At 40.1% G+C, this 23,817-nt stretch overlaps 1 protein-coding gene across 8 annotated transcripts in view; it reads right to left on the reverse strand.

Annotated features, from left to right (window-relative positions):
- Window positions 1–916: 916 nt before the first annotated feature.
- Window positions 917–23,817, reverse strand: part of tjp2a (tight junction protein 2a (zona occludens 2)) — a 42,595-nt gene continuing 19,694 nt past the window's right edge. For 3 of the 8 annotated variants that reach the window (XM_081613812.1, XM_081613807.1, XM_081613811.1), the window contains 23 exons: window positions 21,289–21,342; window positions 19,018–19,142; window positions 18,836–18,938; window positions 17,425–18,109; window positions 15,247–15,350; window positions 14,460–14,613; window positions 13,120–13,225; window positions 12,506–12,633; window positions 12,337–12,415; window positions 11,305–11,455; window positions 11,112–11,220; window positions 9,862–10,087; window positions 9,594–9,781; window positions 9,424–9,519; window positions 8,559–8,638; window positions 8,263–8,473; window positions 8,079–8,179; window positions 7,005–7,316; window positions 6,100–6,315; window positions 5,957–5,971; window positions 5,103–5,180; window positions 4,876–4,961; window positions 917–3,794 (listed from right to left, as the gene is read on the reverse strand). In XM_081613812.1, coding sequence (XP_081469938.1) covers window positions 3,644–3,794; window positions 4,876–4,961; window positions 5,103–5,180; window positions 5,957–5,971; window positions 6,100–6,315; window positions 7,005–7,316; window positions 8,079–8,179; window positions 8,263–8,473; window positions 8,559–8,638; window positions 9,424–9,519; window positions 9,594–9,781; window positions 9,862–10,087; window positions 11,112–11,220; window positions 11,305–11,455; window positions 12,337–12,415; window positions 12,506–12,633; window positions 13,120–13,225; window positions 14,460–14,613; window positions 15,247–15,350; window positions 17,425–18,109; window positions 18,836–18,938; window positions 19,018–19,142; window positions 21,289–21,342 — 3,558 coding nt within the window. In that variant the 3' untranslated portion in view covers window positions 917–3,643. Of the gene's footprint in view, window positions 3,795–4,875; window positions 4,962–5,102; window positions 5,181–5,956; window positions 5,972–6,099; window positions 6,316–7,004; window positions 7,317–8,078; window positions 8,180–8,262; window positions 8,474–8,558; window positions 8,639–9,423; window positions 9,520–9,593; window positions 9,782–9,861; window positions 10,088–11,111; window positions 11,221–11,304; window positions 11,456–12,336; window positions 12,416–12,505; window positions 12,634–13,119; window positions 13,226–14,459; window positions 14,614–15,246; window positions 15,351–17,424; window positions 18,110–18,835; window positions 18,939–19,017; window positions 19,143–21,288; window positions 21,343–22,768; window positions 23,226–23,817 lie in introns of those variants that run through there. The other 5 variants (XM_081613809.1, XM_081613814.1, XM_081613810.1 and 2 more) reach the window with 4 other exon arrangements.

The raw sequence follows: 23,817 nt of genomic DNA on the forward strand, positions 1-23,817 counted from the left end.
TATATTGGTGTCAGAAGGCAACATTTTGGCTTTAACAAGCCTTTATGCCGTTTTTATTTCCCCCTCAATATAAAAGAAATATTTTACTTTATGTGTAAATAATATGATTTAAGAAATACAAAGGTTACAAGACTAAAGTTGTAAGTTGTAATTCAAGAAATAAAGTCACATTACCAGAATGTAGTTGTGCAACAAAAAGTCAGCGTTACAATAAAATAAAGCTTCAACAGTACGAGAAAAATGGTTGTAATAACTCAAATATTCTATAATGTTACTTGAATAAACTCAATTTAAGTTGTAATTTTAAAGCCATGACTTTAGAGCATAAAGGCCAGAAAGTCAATATTGCGAGAAAAATTTTGTATGAGAATTAAGCCTGTATTTTATGAGAATAAAATTGTAAGTAACACGAAATACAATAAAGTATTAAAACGAGAATAAAGTTGCAATAGTAAAAGAAAAAAGTTGATAAATTATGTCACATTGCCAGGATAAAGGCAGAATACAAGAAATCATACAACAAAGTCAAAACCTTAAGAATAAAGTAATACCATAAAAAGAGTCATATGGCGGGAAAAATATTGTACGAGAATAAAGTCGTATATCAGTAAAATGAAATGAAAAATGAATTCACAAAACTGTCAGACTAGTTAGAATAATACCAGAATGAAGTCGTAATACTACGACAACTCCTACACACAAAAATAATAAAAAGGAATGTTGAGCATCGTGTGAATGTTAAATTATCTAAAATATTAAAACTTTTCTCCATTGGTGTTTAAAATATTAACATTAGAAACTCCATTGTTTTAAATCTGAAAACGAAATTCTGAGCTGTTCCTTTTAAAATCTCCAACGTTTTATTTCCCCTGCAAAAGGTTTGAAAGTGAAACAAAAACAGAACCGAAACTTTGAAGAATGTGTAAAAAAAATGTTTTATTTATCTGAATTTTCCAAAAGTGAGAAGTGAAACACTCAGGAGATCACGAACTACAAAAACCATAAATCACAAACTAAAAGACATCATGATTGTCACCATTTTCCTCCTGTGCACAAACACTTAGACTAGAGTGGGTTTATATCATCAGTAGAAAAATAGAAGCAGTAAAAAGGTGATTGTCTTTTAAATTCCTCGCTCGGTTTATTCCAGAGGAAACCAGGAATAAATGAAACAAGTTTCCCTCCAGACTGAAGAATCAGCTCAAAAAAAACAGTAACAGCAGGAATTTACAACGCCGCCTTACGGCCAGTTTAGGTGGAAAAAACAGGAGCTAATGTCCGACAAAAAATGTAGAAATTTTTAGATTAATCAGAAATTTTATAGAAAAAATGTGGACATTTCTGAGTATCAAAAGTGAAGAAAAAAAAATCATTTTTGCAAGTTTTCATAGTTTGAAAAGAAAACAATTTCCATGATTTTCAAGAAAATTGCCGAGATTTTTTTCTAGTAAATGTTTAAATGACTTTTCAAACTCAGAAATTCAAGTCTTTTCCATAAAATGTGCCAGAAAAATCTCAAATTTTTGACTTTTCTGGTTATTTTCAAAAGTAAAAAAGAATCTGACTTTTGAAACTTAAAAATTTTTTCTAAATGATTTTTAGATTAATCTCAATTTCTGAGGTTTTCTTTCCTTGTTATTTTTTTGATTTTTGGATATCAGAAATGTCTTTATTTTGATAAATTCTTCTGAAATTATTATCAAAGTTCCTCAGTTTTATGGTGGATATTTTCTCCTTTTTTCTTTCCATCTACAACAGCGGTAATATGGTGTCGTAGGAATGAATCAAGTTTTTGTTTTAAGTTTTCAACAGGAAAACAAACCGAATGCTTCCAGGTTTTCCATGCAGCCTCTGAATTCGACAGCAGCTTCATTTCCCAGCTAGAATCAGGAGTAAAAAGGCACAGCGACACTTTTCTGCTACCCAGAATGCAACTTTCTCCCCCAGAAAATCTGGGTTTTATTCTGGAAATCAACAAAAAGCCGCTGGAACAACTACTTTACAGCTGAACTTTTCCTGATTGTTTATTAAACTCTGTTTTTAGGGGAATTATTTCTGCTTAAATTGTGACACGAGACGGTAAATATTTCATCATTTCACTTACTCTTCTACACTTAAATATGCTGAAATTACATAAATAGTTCTGTACAAAAGTCTTGAGTTTTCCCTCATTTCTTCCAAGGCATCCAGATTTTCTAAACCGAATAATTTAATCAATAAATCACCACAATTTCTGAAGGTCTGAAAGTTTCTTTGGAGTCTGGCAGCTTTTTTCCCAGTTTAACGGACAGAAAATGATTCCAGCAGCGGAAACATGATTATTTTATTCACCCTGACAGCAGCAGAGGTCAAAGTGTGAATAAAACCTGAAATCAAACTGTTTGCAGCTCAATTTCACAGCAGTTATGGTTTACAAGCAAAGCAAAGTCATTAAAAATGTTGTGGACGCGTCAAACAGAAACAGATTTTAAATTATCTGCAGAAAACTGGACAAAGTTTCAACTGGGAAAATAACATCCGTGATTTTTAGCAATAAATACAAACAAAAACGGCGGTTATACTTCGTATCTTAGGTAAAGTCACTCCAAGCTGCAAGGAAGAGAAAAAAATCACAACTTAACTGATGTAAAGAGACATTTGAATGTTTTTGTTTCACAGCGGTTACACTGTGAAACAGAATCAGAAGTTTATGTAGAAACTTCATTAAATGAGTAATTAATGTGCATTTTTTGTTTTCACTAAAGAAAATGTAGACAAAATAGCAGCCAGGCATTAATACAAGACGGTGGCAGGAAGTGACAAAACAGATAGCATTCAAAATAAAACTTTGTTTTTTTTATTATTAAATTACCAGATTAAAACATTTTTAGGGAGGGAGAATGTTGGTGCCAATCCACGTTGAATTTAATGAATAAAAGTAAATTTCTCCACTATTTTTATTCATATATTTTATTATAAGTCGTCTAAATTATTAGACTGTATATGAGCTCAGGGTCAATTCCAGGACTAATTTAGACCAGTTCTGCTTCATTTTTAGAATCTGGACTCAATTATTTTATGTTTATTACTGGGGAAAAAAGTTAATAATTAGTTCAAGAATCTATCATAAAATCCGGTTATAAGATAAGAGACAAAAATCAATCACTTGTTTTGTTTTCTGTGGGGATATTTATATAGAAATAAACTTTCAGATGGTGGAACATGATTATTGAATCTCTCACCTTGTGGAACCAGGCAGCAGCTCTGCATTTTACTTTGAGGTGAAATTGACTGGAAGGAAAACCTTCCAGGAACTTTTCTGGTTCCTGCAGCTTCTAGAGACCTTCAGAAACTCTGGATGAATATCAACCAAACCAGCTTTAAAACATTTAATCTGCTGCTGGGAGGAAAACCTAAAAGTTAAGACTTCTGCTGTGTATTTGTGGTGGATCCTGGAACCTTCGACTCGCCGGTGAAACACTGGAGGCTTTTAAACCCAAACTGAACATTTCGTCTCTGGAAATCAGGACCGACATTTCTTCCTCTGTGATGGTTAACGCCGCCGCCGGCTCCAACAGAGTCTGGACTCGGAGCCGAAACGCGAGAAAAAGAAGTTCTGAGAGCGACAGAAGCTGGCGGACGACCTCACTTCCTGTCAGGAGCCTCACAGCTCGGTGTCCTTGTACTTCTGGGGGTTGTAGTATCCCCTCCGGGTCTGATCCGCCAGCTGGCGGCGGTACTCCGCCTCGGTGTCCTCGTTTCCCCTCGTCTCCGAGTACGCGGGCCTGGACATCGTCTGCGGCTCGGCGTTCGAGCTGAAAACACAAAAACAAGTCAGATCGGGTGGAAAAGGGCAAACAGGACATTTTTAATAAGTTTGACAGACGGAAAATATGATTTTAGCAGCAAAAACATGATCATTTTAACAGCAGTGTGATTAAAAAATGCTAAATCAAACTGTTTGCAGCTCAATTTCACAGCAGTTACAGTTTACAAGCGAAGTAAAGTCATCTGAAACTTTGTGAACGTGTCCAATTAAATCAGATTTTAAATTATCAGCAGAAAATCAGGAAAAAAAGTTCAAATTAAAAACGACGACTGTCACAGCAGTTACAGAAGTTTTCGATTGATAAACTTCTCTAAAATGACCCAAACATGGTTAAAAAAAGTCATTTTTTCATTTTAGCTCCAAAGAGAATTCATCTCTTGACTCTGAAAGTCAGAGTTAATACTCTTCTGTAGAAAATATATGAAATAAGGGAAATATAGGATAAAACATGCAGGTGAGAACGAAACTGTTTCTGAACACAAAATGGTGGCATAGACAGAAAATATGACTTTAGCAGCAAAAACACCAAAACACCCCGACAGCAGCAGAGTGAGAGGAAAAACCTCAAACGCTTCCTGACAAAACAAACAAAAGGAAAAACTCAGAAGTTTAACAGAAAACAAAAAAACTCCAGAAAAAAACTGGAGTTTGAGCTTCATAAGACAAAGAATTTCAATTCTTGAAAGAGTCAAAAACACGACTCGGCAGGTCGTTGCTAGGCAACCAAAGTTTGAAACTGCTTCCTAACTAGCAGCTTGTTGCTAGGCAACCAAAATAATCAGCTGATTCCACCAACTTAGCCTAGCTAGCTGTGTAAGGTCAAGTGGCTAACGTCCTCCTCTGCCTACATCTCCCAGAATGCTGTGCGGCTCTGGATCGGCGCTCAGTGAATATTCTATCAGATGAATCATCTATTGATATTGATCATGTGTCTATTGATTAGATGTTTTATAAAAATATCCAGCAGATTCTGCTGCTTTCATTTTGATTGACATAAACAAAGTGAAGGTTCAGTCGGTTGAAATCGTTTCCATCTCTGTAGAAAATGAGACAGAAAAAGCTCTGACCCGATTGGCTGGGGGCGGTTCTGGTTGGGTTTTGGCAGCTTCACTGGGACGGCGTAGATGTCTGGATGCTTCTGGGCGATTTCCAACTGGAACAGACCCAGAAATGTCAGAGTGAATCTCAGCGGATCCTCAGAGGAGCCTGTCAGGAAGCTATTGTTCTGGCAGCCGGACCCGGAAACCTCAACGGGTCTGAATGCAGACTAAAGGAGCGGCGGGTTTTCACTGACCCGAGCGTTTTCAGCCTCCTGCAGCTCCAGAAGACGCTGAGCTCGGGCCAAGTGGTCCATCTTCTCAAAGGCTTTGATCTGGAAGAAAACGAGGTTCAGTTAGTGGAAGGAAGAAAGATGGCCGACATGGAGAGTGAAGGATTATGGGCTGGTTGTGACTGATGGGACACGGGGTTCCTACACGTCTATTTTATCGATTCCTTCTAGCATTTCAGCTCATTTTTATTCATTTAATTGCCAAAATTTTCATCTCATTTTTAATTTTGCCGTTTTTCCAAGATTTTTAACATTTTTCGTTTAATTTTACCAACATGAAACTAACCAAACACCTCAAAAGCAAATAAAACGTAAAATGTTTTTTTCTCTAAAGCTGATTAAACCTCTTCACCAACATTTAGAGGAAAAAAAGACTTTAAAATGAACTAAAACCTTAAAATTCAACAAAAACAGAGTTATCCCTTCTCAAACTTTCCATTTCAATCCCAATTTATTCATCTCATTCAGGATTTGTTGACTTTTCAAACCTTTTACTTTTTTACCTTTGTATAAAATGTCAAACTGAAATTAATGGAAATCTTTAAATTGTAAAACTATTTGCTAATAAACAAATTCAGATTCATCTTAACCAATAGCCTTATTGTTAGCAGGCAGCATAAATGCCACATTATTTCTCTCAACTATTTGCTTAAAAGTTTATATTTAACGTTAAATGTTCTGTTTTTTTTTAATCATAGCTGCATCATTTTCAAAGTGTGTCGCGCTCAAAGGATTCAGGTTTAACTTCTGGTTAAATCCAGAAAACGGTGAAGTTTTGTGCAGGAACCCAGAAACAGGATGTGGACATGTGGAGTTACCTGATTGGCCATTCTCTATTTCATAACAGGAAGAGAGAAAAAGCAAAGAGGAAGAAAAGGAAACAAGTTTACTAAGCGAAGCGTGAGGCAGAAAGGAGTGAGAAAGTGAGTCTTAAAGGAAACGGGTCGCTCCGCGTTCCCACCTTTCCCAGGAAGGACTTGTTGGCGGGGTCTTCCTCCTCCTGCGGATTCGCCGGCACCAGCTCCTCTGAGGCCTGGTGCATTCGGGCCACGTTGGGCTTCAAGGCCACCGGCGGTGGAGCCGGCCGGCTGGCGGCCACCGCGTCGATGCTGCTGATGGTGCTGCTGGAGTGGGACTCGTAGCTGCGCACCGAGTCGGTCCGGGCCTGGGGTCGGACCTGCAGCCGGGAGAGACGCCGGGAATTCATTCATCATCTTTACCCGTCATGATGGGACCTTCTGCTGATCCAACAAACCTTAGTGCAGCTAAAGTATCATTTTAAAGATATTAATAAATGTTTCCAGAGGTCAAAGGTCAACCAGCCTCCACCGCCTTCAAATCTGGTGCCAACCAATCAACTCGGCTACGTTTGTGCAGCAAACATTTTAATTTGTGCTGCTGAGGCTGTGAAGATATTAATAAAGTTTAAAAGTCAAAAGGTCATCCAGCCTCCAGCATCACCAAATCAGACAAAATTGGTGTCAAAATTTTTTGCTGCACAAAAATTTTGCAGAGCAACAAATTTGAGATGCTTAGGAACAGTGACTGTTGCTAAGCAGTCGCCGCCGTTGCTAAGCAACGGATCAAACACCTTAGATTAGCAGAAGTGCTCGACTGTTTGAGGTTTCATCCTTTTATCAAGATAAAGCTCTGAACTTGTTGGGCCCAGAATCGTCCGTTTTGTGAAAACTAAACGGATCTTGCAGCTCTTCTGCCGTGACGCCATCTTGGATGTTTTCTAAAGCAACATACGGAGCATCATCACGTAAAATACATCAAATCTTTAACTCAAATCTTTATTCGAGCAGCTCAGCGTTGAGCTGCGGCTCACATCCTGAGTTGGGAGGTTTGAAATCTGCCGCTCACCTTTGGTGGTTCTGGAACAAACGAAGGCGGCGGGCTGGGGTCCCGGTTCAGAACCTCCCTGCTCCCGGGCCTCTTGGCGCGGCGCGGCTCCTCGGGCAGGACGGGCTCCGACGACCTGCTGATGGCGGAGACGGGCGTGGGGTCGTCCAGCGGCTCGTCCAGCTCGTTGTCGGTGTAAGCCCCGCCCTCGTCCGCCGTGTCGTCGTAGTCGCTGGTGAGGCGGCTGTCCATGCTCAGGTAGTCGGCGCTCATGGCCGACAGGTAGGACATGCGGTCGTCCTGAAGGTCCAGGTCCTCCTCTGACCCGTCCATCTGCAGGGAAATTAACACAAAATGCTGGTGGAATTTGAATTAAATCATTTCATTAATATTCATTTCCAACACTTTCAACTGCTACTTCAATGTTGTTGTTCTAAAATATTTAACTTTTTCCACATTTTTTGCCAAAACAACATTTTAAAATTGAAGTAAAACTTTTGTTTCCATTATATCTGAACTACTTGAGGCATTTTCAGCAACTTTAACCATTTAATCAACATTTTCAGCTCATTTCAGACAAAACTACATCGATTCTGTTGTAAATTTGTTTTACAGCTTTTTATGTCTAATTTTGCTGAAATTAAACTAATCAGAAAATACAACTGATACTTTTTATCTAAAGTTCAAATATTTCAGCCATTTAATTATTAACAGAACATTTTAGTCCAGCAAAATGTCTGTTTGATAGTTGATCTTAACAGAAATTGAGTTTTTCTCCAAAAAGACCAACAACTTCCAGCTGCTTAAACACTTGTATTAATTTATTTACCTATTTATTCATCTAGTTTCAGATATTTAACTTTTTCTGTCAAAAATCAAAAACCTTAAAATCCAACAAAAAGTTTGTGTTTATCGTCTTCAGCTACTTAAAACATTCACAGTCTGATATTTTCAGCAATTTTAGGATTTGCTGGTTTGTAATTTCTCCAATTAGACTTTTTCCTTCCACTAAACCTTCCATCAATATGCGCTGATTCAGTGTTGGCTGTGTGAGCAGACATTTCTAATAAATTAGATGATATTCTGATTGCTCACCTTCCCCTCGGACACCCACACTGCTTTCTCCTGCTGCTCCCGGATCGACTCCTTCACGCTGCCGTACCAGGCGTCATTCGACGAGTTCAGGTCGATGGTCGCTGGATTCCCAACCAACAGGAGCATCAACAGTGAGCGAATCGGACAGAAAGTTTGAAACGCTTCGCTGTGAGGCGCCACTGACCGGTGAAGAGGTGGGAGCAGGTCTTCTTCAGCCGCACCGCCTGTTCGTACAGCTTCCGCGCGCTGCGGTTGGACCCGGGCATCAGGCGGCTCCTCATGGTTTTGACGCCCTGCTTGCTGTCCGGGTTCAGGAAAACCACGATGGGATACCACTGGGTGTAGTTCAAGGTGTCCACGGCTTTGGGGGTGACGTCCAGCAGCGCGTGGAGGTCCTGCACGACGCCGCCGCGTTTCAGGATTTTATTTCCACCAATAAAAGACTTTTGGCTAAAAGTAATAAAAAAATAAACCCACTACCTGCTCAATGATTTGTCGGATGGTGTTCAGTCTCACCACTCCAGAGGATTTCTCACTTCCAGCGTCTTTGGGCTCAGTTTCTGAAACACAGAAGTTTTTTAAGTTTAAAATAAACTTTGGTATAAACCATGAAGTTCATTTTGAATAATAAAAAAGTGAGTTTCTACAGTAACAATTTCTGTAGTTCATTTAACACGAGACAGAAAAATGTCCATCTGATAACAGGAAGGCTGAACGGAAAGCAGCAAAATAAAGTTTTGAATTTCTTTTCAGTTTTAATTCTTAGTTAAATCTTTTTCCATTTCTTTTTTTTCAGCTTTTTAAAAAAACAGTTTAGCCCCAATTTAGCTCCATATTCCTGAGTCATAGCTGATTATTTTTGTTTAGAAACTGATACAAACATATGAATTTAAAAAATAAGCTGTAAAAAGGGTAACTAAAAAAATAAGTTTGAAACAAAAAGTGCCAGATTTTTCTTCTTTATTTTCAAATTGGTTTCAAGTTAAAATCTTCCACTATTTATTTTTTTTTTTTTACCAATTTCATGGCCCCAATTTAGCTCCATATTTTTGCATCTTTCCAAAGCAGAAACTGTAACCAGCCTAAATCAATAGCAGCAGGTGAAATATTATTGAGACACATTAATCAGAGGTCAAAGGTCTTTAAGGATTCCTGACCAAAAAAAACAGAAATGATTGCTTTAGTGCTGATAGTAAATGCTAAAATGTGCTTCATTAATTGTAATTACCATAAATTCATAATTACAGCAATCTTGAAGAATCCAAATTGTATTTTTAATTGAACAAATTGCACCAGTTGCTACTTTGAACAGTTTCTAAAAGAAGGAAGTTTAGACGATACTTACTGGCAATTATAAACTCGCTGTGAAGGTCGCTGGCCAGTTTCTCGTTCACTACGTCAGAAATCGGCCCAAATATCACCACCGGCCTCCTGAAACCAGCTACAAACACAAACTGGACGTCAGGATTTACCGTCGCCAGCCAGCAGGAAAACATGGGAGGAAACGTTTCCTACCTTCTCGGAGCACCACTCTCTCGTACGCGGGGAACTTGGTGGCGACCGGCGCGGTGCTCAGGTCCTCCCGGCTCTTCCGCAGGTCTTTCTTCTTCGCCGCCCTTTGACCTCTCAGCCTCCAGAAGTCTCCTCTGTCGCTGCCCGACGCCGCTCTGGCAGCGTTCTGCACGTTGGCCATTTGTTCAGCTCTGAGACACAAACGGAGATTTTTCAGAGGTTTTCTGCGCTGAAAGTTTCCCGTCTCAGACGCGTTTCTCCGACCGCCCACCTGCTCTTGTTGGGGATGATTCCCTTTTTCACTTCGGGCGACTGGTTGTCCTGGTCCATGCGGATGGCCAGCCAGTGGCCCAGCTTGCCGTCGTACAGCGTGTCGGTGACCTTGAAGATCTCTCCCCGGCCGAACGGGAGGCTCTGCGGCGCCTCCTTCTCGTACTCAAAGTGGGTCCTGATGTAGAACGAGTCGCCGCGTCCGGATGCCAGAACGTCTTCATATACTGAAGCCAGAAAAACAAAAATCATCTTGGATTCACAGATGATTGTATTGGTTCCATGTACATTTCATAAGCTTGTTATTGAGGTTTCTGTTGTTTTTCCTCTTTCTGCAGGTTTAGAAACAGACTTTTAACACATTATCTTGTATTCTCTCTACTTTTTTCTCCTTTGCTTTTGAGTTTATTACATTTGAAATAAATCCAAAGCAGTTTCTGAAACACGGTTTCACCAGCTTTTTCAAGGCTTTTTAAGGCCATTATGAATGAAATTTAAGACCTGTACAACTAAAAGGTACAAAGGAAAACTAATATATTGTATTAGTGCCGAGCACATAGCATCGAAGATAAATGTCAACCAATCAACTGACAATACAGTTATAATTTCCCAGGATATGCGCTAAATAGCTAGCAAGCTAGTAAGGTATATTAGCAGCTAGTTAGCTGTAGCCTCAACAACCTCAAGTTACAGAACGTATTGAATCTGCGCGCGTCTCAAAGTTATCAAACATTAAATATTTAGAATAGAACTGTGATTAAAATATTTAAGGCCAACTTGCATTCTGCCCCTGAATGCAAGACATTTTAAGGCCTTAATTTAAGTCACATGAATTTAAAACTAGTTAAGGATGTGCGAACACCCTGTGATAAAGTTGTACATATACAACTTTATCACATCATGGTGAAAGCTGTAATGCTCCAGTTGTGGAAGTGAATTTGTTGGGTTTGGATGGATTCTTGCATGTTTTAACCAAAATTTCACCAAACACAGACAGAACTGCAAACTTTAACAATACGGCAGGTTTTGTTAAAGTTTGTTTATTGAAAACAAAAGCTAATTTGGAAAAAAATTATTTTGAAATGTTGTTACTTATATGACCTATTGTTGTTTTGGTCTTTAAAATATAAAAATTTCAACGTTATATTTTGTTCCATCTGATTGATAATTTGATCAGTGACTCAGTACTTGACTCGACTTTTTACCGAATCATTTTTCGCCCTTACTGGAGTTTTATTTCTGTGTTTGTACCTTCTGGTTTGCTTTGAGCCAGGATGGTCACGTCTTCTCCTTTAGGGATGTCCAGCAGGTAGAGGACGGCGTCTTCACGCACCATCCCTCTGAAGTCAACGCTGTTCACCTGAGGCAGAGACCAGAAAGTCACTGAAGGGTTTTCATTTAGATACCATGTGAACGTTGCAATACGAGGACCTAAAGGCGGCACCTTAACGATCTGATCTCCGGTCCGAAGACCCTCCTGCTCGGCCGCACTGTCCTCCTGAACGCCGGCGATGAAGATGCCGACGTCGTTCCCTCCGGCTAGCCGCAGCCCGACGCTGTCGCCCTTCTTGAAGCGCACCATTATTGTGTTCGGCCTTTTGTTACGAAAACAGTCAAGTTTAGAAAAACAGACAAATTCTCCTTTCATTACTCATGTAGACCAATTTGGCTGGGGGACAAAAAGCTGCTGGCTGAAGATGACTACCATTGGTTTTAGCTGTTAGCATAACGTGCTAAATCTTAAATGAACGCCTGATATACAAAAGAAAAAAGGACGCAGGGACCAATAGTCAATTCTACAACAACTAGATGATAAAATCAGAAAAAAGTTTTAAATAAGAGACAAAAACAGCGAGCAAGAGACAAGCAGCTCTTCCACGCTAGAGAAATATGCTAGCTTGACTATGACAACTTGGACCTGTAGATGTGCTGTGGAATTTGGTGTTTCAGTTCAGTTAGAAAATATAAAAAAATGCAACCTAAACACCAGATCTGACAGATGAACAGTAAAGCAGGTGTTTAAATTAGCTAATCAACCGCCACTATGTTAGCTTAACTATCACAGCGATCACTTATTAATAATCACAAAATAAACATGAAGCCTAAAAACAAAATTGTAACAGACGGAATGTTCTGTTCTCTGTGTGGGAAACGATTGAGTGTTTTTTGGTGTTGAATCCTGAAACATAAAGGGGCATTGTTGGCAGTTGCTATGGCAACAATTCTGCGCGTAGTGTAGCCGACAAATAGAGCAGGAAAAAATGGCTTTGAGTTGTTTTTAACTGCTTTTTTGCATCATTTTCCCCACAGTGAAATAAATTAATACCTTCATCTCCAGGTTTCATTTAGTTAATGGAGTTGTTCTACCGCTGCAGCGCCGCTACGTTAAAGAATCGTCTTTTTGTCCTCCAGCTTTGTGCAAATGTGCAACATTTCTGAACGTGAATAAGATGAGAGTGGTACATAAACCACTGACCCGTAGACTTCCTGATCCTCCAAGCTCGGCTTCAGTGGGACTTTTGGAGGAACCTGAACTCTTGGGGCGACAACTGCTGCTGCAAATGAAAACGGTAAAACGATCAGATCAGCCATATTGTGCTTTAATCAGCTTGTTTTTACATCTTCAGAGGCAGGAAGACGTTTACCTGGCGGCGACACGGATCGAGTTTCGTCCCTCTCTGGCGGCAAAGGGGAGGAATCTTCATGCCTGTCCAGACTTTTGAGAGGCGTCGGCATCGCGCCCATTTTCGCCAACCTGCTAGAAGGATCGTCTCTGACAGTAAAAAAAAAAAAAAAAGTTAGCAAGAAATTCTACAAACAAGTATTACAAAAAATAACGAGTCGTGTTATGAGAATAAAATCTTAGTATTACAAGAATAAAATCGTAAAATGAGAATAAACTCGTAATACAAAAATAAAGTCATCACCAGAATAAAGTCTTAACATGATTAAAACTAATATTTTAAAACTCAAAACATCTTAGGAGTACCACAAGGTCGTGTTCTGACCCTCGAGAACTTGAATCACAAATACGTTTTTTTTAGCTGTTGCCACCAACATTGTGTAATTTTGATGCTAACTGACCTGAAATAGATCAAGTATTTCTGCCAAACAGAGAGAATGCAACATCTTTCTACAGCTCAGCTGTATGTAGCAGGTTATTCCTTACTTTGAATACCTGAATCAAAGCTGAACTGGTTTATTTTAAGACGGTGAAAATAGACCAAAGCGAGCCGCGTTTGGCTGCATGACAGCGTACCTGGGTTTGTCTCGAAGCCTCTCATTGGACGAGTGTGAGGAAAGGTCAGAGGGATGACCTCGCTCCTGTGGAGAGTAAGAGCGGTACGACTCGATCTCAGAGATATCTGCAAAAAACACGACAGGCGAAGTGAAAAATGTCTCTTTCCTGCAGCCCCACGAGAAACCGAAACAGACGCAAAACAGATTCACCTGTTTTGAAACGTCCCGACTAAATTACAAGCGTAAGCAGATCTGTGGATCTTAAACTGAAAAACATCAGACAATGACAGCAGCACACTGCAAAAACACAAAATATTACCAAGGATTTTTAGTCTAGTTTCTAGTGTAAATATATTAATACACTTGAAATAAGAGAAAACTGAATAACTTTTCACCAAGACAGGAGTTGGTTTTAAGTAAATTGACAGAAATATTCTGGTACCATTGGCAGATTATTTCCTCTATGGGAAAAAAATCTGCCTGTTACCTAGCAACCCCAGCAGAGTTCCGCCCGTCACCCAGCAACCCCAGTAGAATTCTACCGTCACCTAGCAACCAAAGCCTGGGCCACACAAAATATGTTCACTACATTTTTTTGCATAAAATCATTTGTGGAAAATAAGATTTTACTCTGGTTGTCATTTCAGTTATAACATGGGAAAAATGTCTTATTGAAATCATCAATAAAACAAACACAAGGAATAATTAGGAATTAAACAAGCCGTTATATCTTGCTGAAAAGTTAAAATTAGATTCGTCTCATTTTCAGTGTGTTAAAATATCTACACAAGAAACTAAGCAAAAATACTTTTTGTGTTTCTGCAGTGCAGGGAAAAAAATGAAGTGAACGGATGATGTTTGGAAGCTAAAAAAAAACAAAAAACAAAAATCCTTGTATTGTGGAAATCCAACAGCAGGATTATAATCTGGGATTAGATCACCCTGCTGGAGGGGAATGAACACTTTCACACATGAAGACACAAACCAGACAAAGTGGGTCATGCTGGACCAATCAGAGTCCTCCGTCTGGGTCATGTGACCCCAAAAAACCAGGTATAAAAAGAGGAGCTGCTGCTGCTGCATGGAGTGAATCTTTGAATATTTAAATACGACTAAAAGCGGATGAGAGTAAAAGTAAAAGCTTTTATTTAATGAGCGTAGAACAAGTTACAGCAACATTATTGGCATGGCAACAATTTCTTCACAAGTGGAAGTTCACATGCGGTGGGTTATTTCTCTCTCTTAAGCGTTTTAAAAGTACGTCTATGATGATGGCGGTGATGATGATGATGGCGGCGGCGGAGGCGAGCATTCACACCGGGTAGGTCCTGCTGGTTTTCAGTTTGGAGGGTCTCTCACCATCGAGCTCCGAGTCGCTGTCCACCATCGGCGGGATGCGGATCAGGATCTGGCGGCGGTCGCGCTGGACCACCAGCTGCAGCCGGCCGCGAGACTTCTCGATCAGCTTCCCGGCGTCGCCGAGGGAGAGGTTCTCCGTCACCGTGCCGTTGATCTGAGGGAGGAGAGAGAGAGGTCAGAGGTCAGAGAGGAGGAGGAGAGACCAGTTGTGTTTATAGATAGAAAAAAAAATAATACAAGTTAGAAAGAAAAAGAAAAACGGATGGAAAAAAGATGAAGGAAGATCAGAATAAAGGGATGGGAGAGAGCGGGATTTAGAGGGAGAAACAGGAAGGAAAAAAGGGAAGGACACAAGGAGGGAAGGAAGTGCAAGAATGATACAAGAAAGGAAGAAAAGGAGAGAAACAAAGAAGGAGGGAAAAAAAGGAAGAAAGAAAGGCAGGAAAACTAAACAAAAGAAAGGAATGAAGCAAACAGGTAAAGATAGAAAGATTGAAGAAAAGAAGGAAGTGAAGGACACAAGGAAGGAGATAGGAAGAAGGAAAGGAGAGGCACAAATAAGGAACAATGAAGGAAAAAGGATGGAAAAAGAACAAGAGAAAGGAAAGGAATAAAGGAAAGAAGGAAAAAACAAAAAGGAAAGTAGGGAAGGAAACGAGAAAAAAGGGTAGAAATAAACGAGTGAAGAGAAGAAGGAATAGAGGAAGTCTCTCTCTCTCTCCCTCCCTAGCAGCTGAATAAACTCTGAATCTCATAAATTCCCCTCCCTGCCTCTCTGAGGTCCCACCTTCAGGATGATGTCTCCCTCCTGCAGGTTCCCGTCTCTGCCGGCCAGGCCGCTGCTCGTCATCTCCTTGATGAAGAGCTGGCTGCCCAGGCGCAGGCCGTACTCTGCAGGACGAGATCACAAACATTCACTCTGATGCCAAACACACAAATATGTCACATTTTAAAAGCAAATCTGGTATGAACCTGTAAAAAAACCTGCAAAATGTTTTGGAAAGTATCGTTTTACCCTGAGAAATATAGAAATTTCAGCCTTTGATTTGAACATATTTAGTGAGGAAGGAGAATAATTTCCCGCTGAATAAAGATTTTAGTTTTCAGAGCAGCAGCCTGAAGTAAATACTTAAATATTTTCAACCTCTACATATAAATGTAAATCTTCTCGTGTTCTTTAACATGTTCCTTTTCTGTGGTTTTATGCCTGCTTTGTCCAAGATTAATAATTTCATAAAAAATTTGATGCATCATTATTTTGAGAAATTAAAGTAAAAAAATAAAATAAAATCTTCCTCCTCGGGTCCCAAAACGATTAATTTCACACTTGAAGATGAGAAAATGTTGCATTTTGGAAGATTTAAAAGTAGAGGAAGTCATATTAAACTTATTAAAGTGTTCATAAATGACCATTTCTGCAAAAATCCCTCCTGGTTTAAGAGTTTTAATCCAATCTGGAGCCAACAGCTAAAAATCTTCTCTTTTTCCCTTTATTACTTCAGTAAATTCATTATTTGCATCAGAAGAATCACCACAGGAGACTGGATAAAACTACTAAAATGTTGCAAAAACTACATTAACCTAATCCTTAGTTATACTGTAATAATCTCGTTTTATAAGCTTAGCTTTAATCAAACATCTGAGCTGCTGCTCTGCTAATCTGTCAGCAACTAAATCAGATTCAAAGGAAGAGATGAAGGCCAGTCGCCACTAATTAACCTCTCAGGTTTGATTTTAATGACCAAACTCGTCTCCATTCTGTTCTGAAGATCTGGACCCCAGAACGACGCTGATGTGTGTATGCTAAGCTAAGCGCTATTTTTAGCTAAGAAGGAAGACCAAAAACGAAACGGCTAGAAAACAGCAAACGGTCTAAAACGTGGAAACATTTTAAATTAAAACACAAAACAGTTCAGTGCAAAGCAGAATTAGCTAGGAGGCTAATTTTGGCTAATGTTACTATGTGTGGCAACTAATCATAGATAACCAGGGCTAGCTAGCAGGCTAGCAGGCCCTGGTTAAACACTCAGGGTGTTTCACCAGGGTGGTGAAACAATCAGCAATCATTACTTGATTAATTGACTGAATAATTAATAGAGTACTCAGAGTCTGTGCAGAAAAAAGGCTAGCTAATTAGCCAACAGGGGTTTGTTAGCAGCTAGTTAGCGGTAGCCGCAACTGCCTCGAGCCACAGAACGCAATCAAGATGCTTGTGCAACAAACTTTTTGCCTGAAAAGTCAAAAACTGTTACGACTTTTTTACATTTCCATCTCGGTTACTGCTCTTAGTGTGTTGTTCTTTCAGTAAATGACTATATTTAAAGATTGTTTAGTCCAGTTAGCGATTAACTGATCGTAAAATTAGTTGACAGTTATTTAATCATGATTAATCGATAAAGGTACCAAGATACATTATGAAGCCAAGGAATATCAAAAAATTAAGTCAAATCTGATTAACTTATTTTAACACCAAATTACGTTGCACATAAATTTAACCATGCATTAATGACTACTATAATTTCAATAATTGATTAATCACAATTAATTGATTAAAAAGAATTGATAAATCGTTTCAGCAAATGATTAGCCATGCATTAAGGACTACTATTACTATTTCAGTAATCAATTAATCATGATTAAACAGAATAATCAATTATTTATATAGATGACTATTTGGATTGTGATTTCAATAATTGATTACACATGACTAATTCAATTAATTATGATTAATAAAGCATCTTGATAAATGAAAATAATAAATTAAAATCATGATAAATATGATTAATCGTGACTAAGTGATTGAAAATATCTATGACTGACAATCAGTGATGATTAATCTGCTTAGTTGTGATTTCAATAACTGATAGTTGCGATTAATCAAATTATTCTCGATTAATCGTTTCAAAGCTGAGACCATTAGAACCGCGGACAGATCGTGTCGTTCTGCAGAGTTCGGGCCGCTCACCTTCGTTGGGATGGTTCTTCAGCAGCAGCACGTTGACGGGTTTCTCCAGCGGCTCCTGGTCGCGGCCCGGCCGGGGCAGTGGGATGGGAGCAGCAGGGGGCGACGGTGAGCGATCCAGGCGGTCTCTGCTCGCCGTCCTACGGACCGCCTCGTTGTATCTCGGTTCCCGGTCTCGGTCCCGACCGCGTTCGAAGCTCGGGTCGCGCCTCTGGCCTCTTCCGGGGCTGTAGCCGTCCCGGCCATAGCGCGGCTCCGGGCTCGGGGCGCGGTCCAGGACTCGATCGCTGCGGTAGCGGCGGTCTGGGCTGTAGTCGCGGTCGAGGGCGCGCTCGCTGAGGTATCGACGGTCTGGGCTGTAGTCGCGGTCCAGGGTTCGCTCGCTGCGGAAGCGGCGGTCCGGGCTGTAGTCGCGGTCCAGCGTGCGGCCCCTGCTGCCGTCACGCCGGTAGCCACGGTCGGGGCTCAGGTCGCGCTCGGCGCTCCGTCCACGGTCGTAGTTCCGGTCGCGGGTCTGGTAGCCGGAGTCGCCGTAGCCGCGGCGCTCCAGGCTGTTGTCGCGGCCGCTGGTCATGCTGCGGCGGTCCGGTTCGTAGTTGTAGTCGCTGTAGTTGTCGTTGCTGAAGACTTCAGGCGAGGCGGGCCGGGGCATCACGCTGACCGGGATCTTCTTGGCGCGCTTGACCGTCTGCAGAAGAAGAGGAAGAGAAAAGGTGAGAGAAACCTCACGGTTTGTTGATGTTACCATGGCAACAGCACAGTTTCTTTAAGTCACTGTGCTGTGACTTGGTAATTGCAAAGTTCCCAACAGAACTTTGCAATTTTCTATGAAAGCAGGACTAGAAAAACAACAAGCAGTCCGAGCAGAAACCTTCTATTGGAACCAATCTATGCAACGTAGTTCTGCGTTTTTCCTCTTAACAAAAACAAGTGTCGGTGTTACTATGGCAACAGCATAGTAACAGTATTTAGTTTAATGGCCAGGAAGAGAGAAATACATGTTCTAACAAAGGAAGAAAGGAAACAAGAGCAAAGGATACAGAAAGAAAAGAAGGGAGGCAAAGGAGGAAGAAAGGGAAGAAGGAAGGAAATAAGCATAGTATGAAAGGAAACATGAAGAAAGAAGGGAGGACACAAGAGCAAGGTAAGGAAAGATGTAGGAAACAATGGCAAAGGAATTAAGGAAACATGAAGGATACATCAAGGAAGGACAGAAGAAGGGTGTGAAAGGAGGGCAGAAGAAAGGACACAATAGCAAAGGATACAGAAAGGAAAGAAGGAAGGAAATAAAAGCAAAGCAGGAAGGATACAAGAGCAAATAAGTAAATGAGGAAAGGAAAAATGAAGGAAGGAAGTGTGGAAACGAGAACAAAGGAAAGAAGGACAGACGGATGAATTTTAATGTCAATCTTACGATTTTGGCCGTTTTGCCACATTTCCTGAGGGTCTGAACAGCGAAGGAGTGCACCGCTCCCTCCATGGGCGTGTTGTTCACCAGAACCACGCGGTCCTTCTCACTGAAACACACACACACACACACACGGGTCAGCGCTCCGACTCACAGGTCCGACCCCGACCCTCTGAGATGACACTCACAACAGCAGCCCCTCTGCCGGGCCGCCCTGCAGGACGTCCGACACCACGATGGACGTCTCGCCCGTGTCCTCGTTCGGGTTGTCCCGTCCTCCTGAAACCGCGATCCCAAAACCCATTTTGGAATCCTGGGGGGAAAAAAAAAACTTTAAACATTTAGAACCGTTTCCAGGAGAAAAGTGTTTTTCCACCAACGACCCGGTTTAATCTGGTTTTTATTCCACCTGGTGATGAACCGGTTTTCCCACCAGATGAGATTAAGTTGGAGATTTGATGACCTCACCTCTTTATCCCTCCCCTCAATCTGAACCATTTATAAAAACAATTCAGTGCTTCCCTCAGTCTCTAGCAGATGGCCGATCGAGCAGAGGGAGGGAGAGAGAGCGCAGAGACAGAAGACGAGCCGCCATTTTGGTTTCGTCCTTCCATCAACGGTAAAGAAAACATTTCAAATGGTTTAGATTAAAAACGTCAGTCTGGGTTTGGTTGAACTGAACTCTGACGCCGAGTGGAGCAGAGATCGCTCTGAAGCAGGAAGCCATTCTGGTTGATATGTTACTCTTTGCTCTGGAGGTTAGTGGAGGTTTTGTGTCGGTTGTCATGGCAACGGGTCTGTGCGTAGCGCAAAGCCGACCCAAAGAGCGAGGAAAAGCAGAATATAAACGGTTGAAAGTTATTTTCCACCTTGTTTTATCAGCCGCTTTAATTTTTAAACCTTCAATAAAACAACATGAATAAAAATTAGTCTGCAGAACGTGGCGATATTTATAACAATCATCAAATAGGATGAAGCATTTCATGGTGTGTTGATTTTAAATTGACCAATGTACAAGAGAAATGTTCTTAGTCATCTCTCGCAAACCGTTTATAAATTTATATCCAGAGAAAATTAATATTATGTATAAAACCATCAGCCATTTTCTCAGCTTTAATTTAAGTCATATTTTATAGAAATCAGGTAAGAAATAAAGGCACTGCGACCATTTTAATGACAGATTCCTCCTCATATTGCAAAGGTCTGGTTTTGTGCACATGACTCTCAGTAATGGCCGCCTGCAGGAGCGTCGCTAGCGTTAGCGGCTAACAGGTGATGTCCAAACCAGTAGTTTATATCAATGGAGAAATCCTAAGACTGATCAAATCTGATGCTAATCCATTTCTGTTTACATTTTGTGAAGCAGGAAGTTGTGTCCAGTGTCTGAGATTTTTGTCGTTTCCGTCAGTGGTTCTTGGTGCAGCGCCCCCACAGGCCAGGAGGGGAACAGGTTTTTCAATTAGTTTGGTTTGTTTAACTCGGTGCAAAGTGAAAGAAAAGCAGCAGCTGACAAATTTGGGAATTTTGGTCCCTAATCAAACCGAATCTACCGAACCATCAGGTGTTAAACTGAAATAGTTTGAGAGAAACGCCGTCTAAAGGGGATTACTGTTAACGTAAAACAGTAAACTGGATGTCGTTTGGTCATTCATTTTGAACCAGCAGGGAGAGCGAAGCCGACCGCCTCACCTGATGACTCTAATCCAACAAATATCACGCAGCGTTGAGGCATCAGATAATGAACGGCAGGAGAGCGACAGCTGGCTGCCGGAGGGGAGGGGCAGGAAAAAAAACAAAACGTTCCTACATTAAATCAGCTCCGTTTGTCCTGCACGTGTTCACAGTCAAAACCATGCAGAGGCCCGATACAATTATCAATAAATCAAATGATAAATTAAAACAAGCTCAATAATTTCAATTTTCATGATTTATTGTCTTTTTTTTTTCTTTTCTACCACAAACTGGATGATAAAAGTCTTCAGTTTGATGCTTTGGTGTCAACTAAACTTTTGTTTAAAGAGACTTCATAATGCCTTTTATTTTTATTTGTTTATTTACTTTGGATATTTATAAAGTATGAGACAGTTCAGATTTAGAGCGTTAAAGATGCTCCAATTAGTTTAGATCTGGATATTTAAAATGTTTTCCAGTTGCAGTGTTAAATGCTCATTAGAAATTAAAGTTTGTTGAGCTTTAGATCGTGTTCTTGCTTTATTATTTTGTCATTTACATTATATTAGCTGAAAATGGTCTCAAAACAACAATATAAACTAATGGGACCATTTATGGTCCAGTAAAGTTTGTCGTGTTGACCGCCCTGAACATGCGTCATCTTCTGCTTTTACAAGAAAAGACAAGTGAAAGTGTGTCCATCTTTAGCCGTCACTCAGTAATAATTCATCGGCGCTCAGAGCGTCTCCGTGGTGAATAATGTAAAGATGGCGGCGTCTGGGACTCACCCTCTGCAGGGTCACGGTGTACTGCTCCCACACCGTCTGCTCCATGACCGGGTTCTGGGGAACAACACAAACATTTCCATTTCAGACTCAGATTAATAATGCATTCTGTGATGTAACCAACAAAGCCGCTCCACTGGGCCCGTCGTTACACAACCAGAGGAACGGCGGCGGCGGCGGACCGCTCCCAGCTGGAGACGCACCGATCAACCGGCCACAGATCGGAACCAGACGATTTTTCACAGTAGCATATGGACCGATACATCATGCAACACTCGGTTCAAAACTTAAAGAACTTTTTAGGAGAGAAATATTGGTACAGATCAGCTAGGAAAAAATCTGATCGGTGCGTCTGAATGAAGCTGCCAACATCAATTTAACTTTTGTAACATTTTAAAACTATCAAAATACTTTACAAAAGAACAGAAATCTAATTTTTTTTCTACATTACAACTGAAGCTTCTTTCTTCACAGGAAAAAATGACATCAAGTTTTCTTGTATCTAAAGGGGAGAGTATTTTAAAATGTTTTTAATTTATGTATCAATTCAAGTAAACATGTCAAGAATTTGCATTAAAACCAGGCAGAAACAATTCTGTCTGAATAAATGATCAAGTCATCAGTTCTCAAAGGGAAATTGCATCAGATTTGTTTTAATGAAATGTGAAAAAAAAATTTATATGAACTGTAAAACAAAACATTTAAAAGGAACAAAAACAATTAAGATTTTTTCCCAAGCAAAAACAAAACATTTTCCTCTTTAAAAAAATTAGAGAAACTGATTTCCAGTCTTTAAAATGAAAAAAATTGTTAAAAGTATTGAATAAAAATACAGAATTTTCTTTATATATAAAAAAGTTATTTTCCCACATTAAAAATAAAAGAAAAGGTTTCCCTTAACAAAATTAGCAGTTTTAGTCTTAAAAAATAGAAGCAAAAAAAAAAAATAAACAAAACATAAAAATACAACTTTTTTGTAAAAGAAAATTAAATTCCACTCATCCCCATTGAAAAAATGTGTCTCACTTAAAACAACCACCTGAGGAGCAGGTAGGAAACCTGATCTAGAAACTAGAAGCTCAGGTTTTCAACATTTTCACTAAATGTCTGAAAGACAGCAGACAGTGAAATCACCACAAAGAGAGAAATCTGCAGTTTGACCTTTTCTGACTGAAAAGCTCCAGAAATCAGTACAGAGTAGAGAAAAACCTGACTGGTCCGTCTGTGAGAATAGATGTTTAAAAACCCTAAAGGTTCAGATTAAACTTCTTCAGGTTACAGAGAGAAATTAGAGGCAAAATTCATGTTAGGATTAAATTAAATCAAAACTTTCAGTGCCGAAACCTCAAACCTTTTCTAAAAACACTAAACCTAAATCCCTTCCTTCTCCATGAAATCCATCACACAGCCTCCGTGACCAGCCGGGTCCAGCGGCGCGACTCTGACCCAAACCGGGTCGCCGTGGCGACGGAGCGGCACTCACGAGTCCCTGCAGGATGCGGATGGTCTTGACGGCGTGCGCCCATTTCCTGTGCAGGCTGAGGACGGTCTTCATGGTGGCTTCCTATCCGCGTGTGTCCTGGTTCAGATGGATGTGCGCCACAGCCTCCATGACCACATCTGCACACATCTGCATCTGCAGCTGCAGCAGCAGCAGCAGCAACTCTCTCCCTGCCTAACCGCCTTTGACGTAAGCGGGATTCTGCTGGCCTACATTCAGCACAAATCCCACCGTCTGCAGGAAGTGGAAGCAGAGACGCTCAGACTTCTGAGCTGCGTTCAAACGCTCAGCGCAGGAAAACTCCAGCTCTTCCCACCGCTTCACAGGGAAGTTTGGAAACTTTTACAGCAGCGCAGTACAGAGAAGGTATTAATATGGTGTTCTACACTCTACAGCAGGAATAAAGCAGCTGAAATATAAAAACATTTTATGTTAAAAATGTCTGATTGGTCCAGGAACAACATAAATTTAACAAAAAAATATCATTTTAGTCAATTTTTCTGAGGGCCACTTATTTAAAGTTACATTTTTAAAATGTACAATACCTTTATTTATTTTAACGGCTCATTTTGAATAAATAAAAACAAATTAAAAATACTGATTTTATTTAGCTTAAAAAATAAATATTTTTTCTTAAAAAATTTAATTAATATATTTTATAGCCCTTAAAGAAGATGTATATCATTTTAAATGTAACTTAATATTTATAAGGGAATCACTGTTTTTTAAAAATGGCTTTATTCCCTTAAAAATGCAGTAAGAAAATGCCCAAAAAATAAAAAGATCTAATCTGACGAGTTTTACTTAAAATTCAAAACAACAATAAGAGGCATGTACCGTTTTAGAGTCGGTTGTTTTTCAGTCGTAGTGAAAGTTGTGGGATGTTTTTGGTTCATTTACTAAATAATAAATAAATCAGATTTCATTTTTGTTGTTTTATTGTAATATTTCTTTAAATCTTCTTCTGTGTCAACCGATGGGATCAGGAGCCACTTAAAATCCGTCAAGAAGGCCACAAATGGCCCCCGGAC

This window comes from Poecilia reticulata, chromosome 12 (genome assembly GCF_904066995.2).
Source record: "Poecilia reticulata chromosome 12, P_reticulata-male-v2, whole genome shotgun sequence".
Classification (NCBI taxonomy): domain Eukaryota; kingdom Metazoa; phylum Chordata; class Actinopteri; order Cyprinodontiformes; family Poeciliidae; genus Poecilia; species Poecilia reticulata.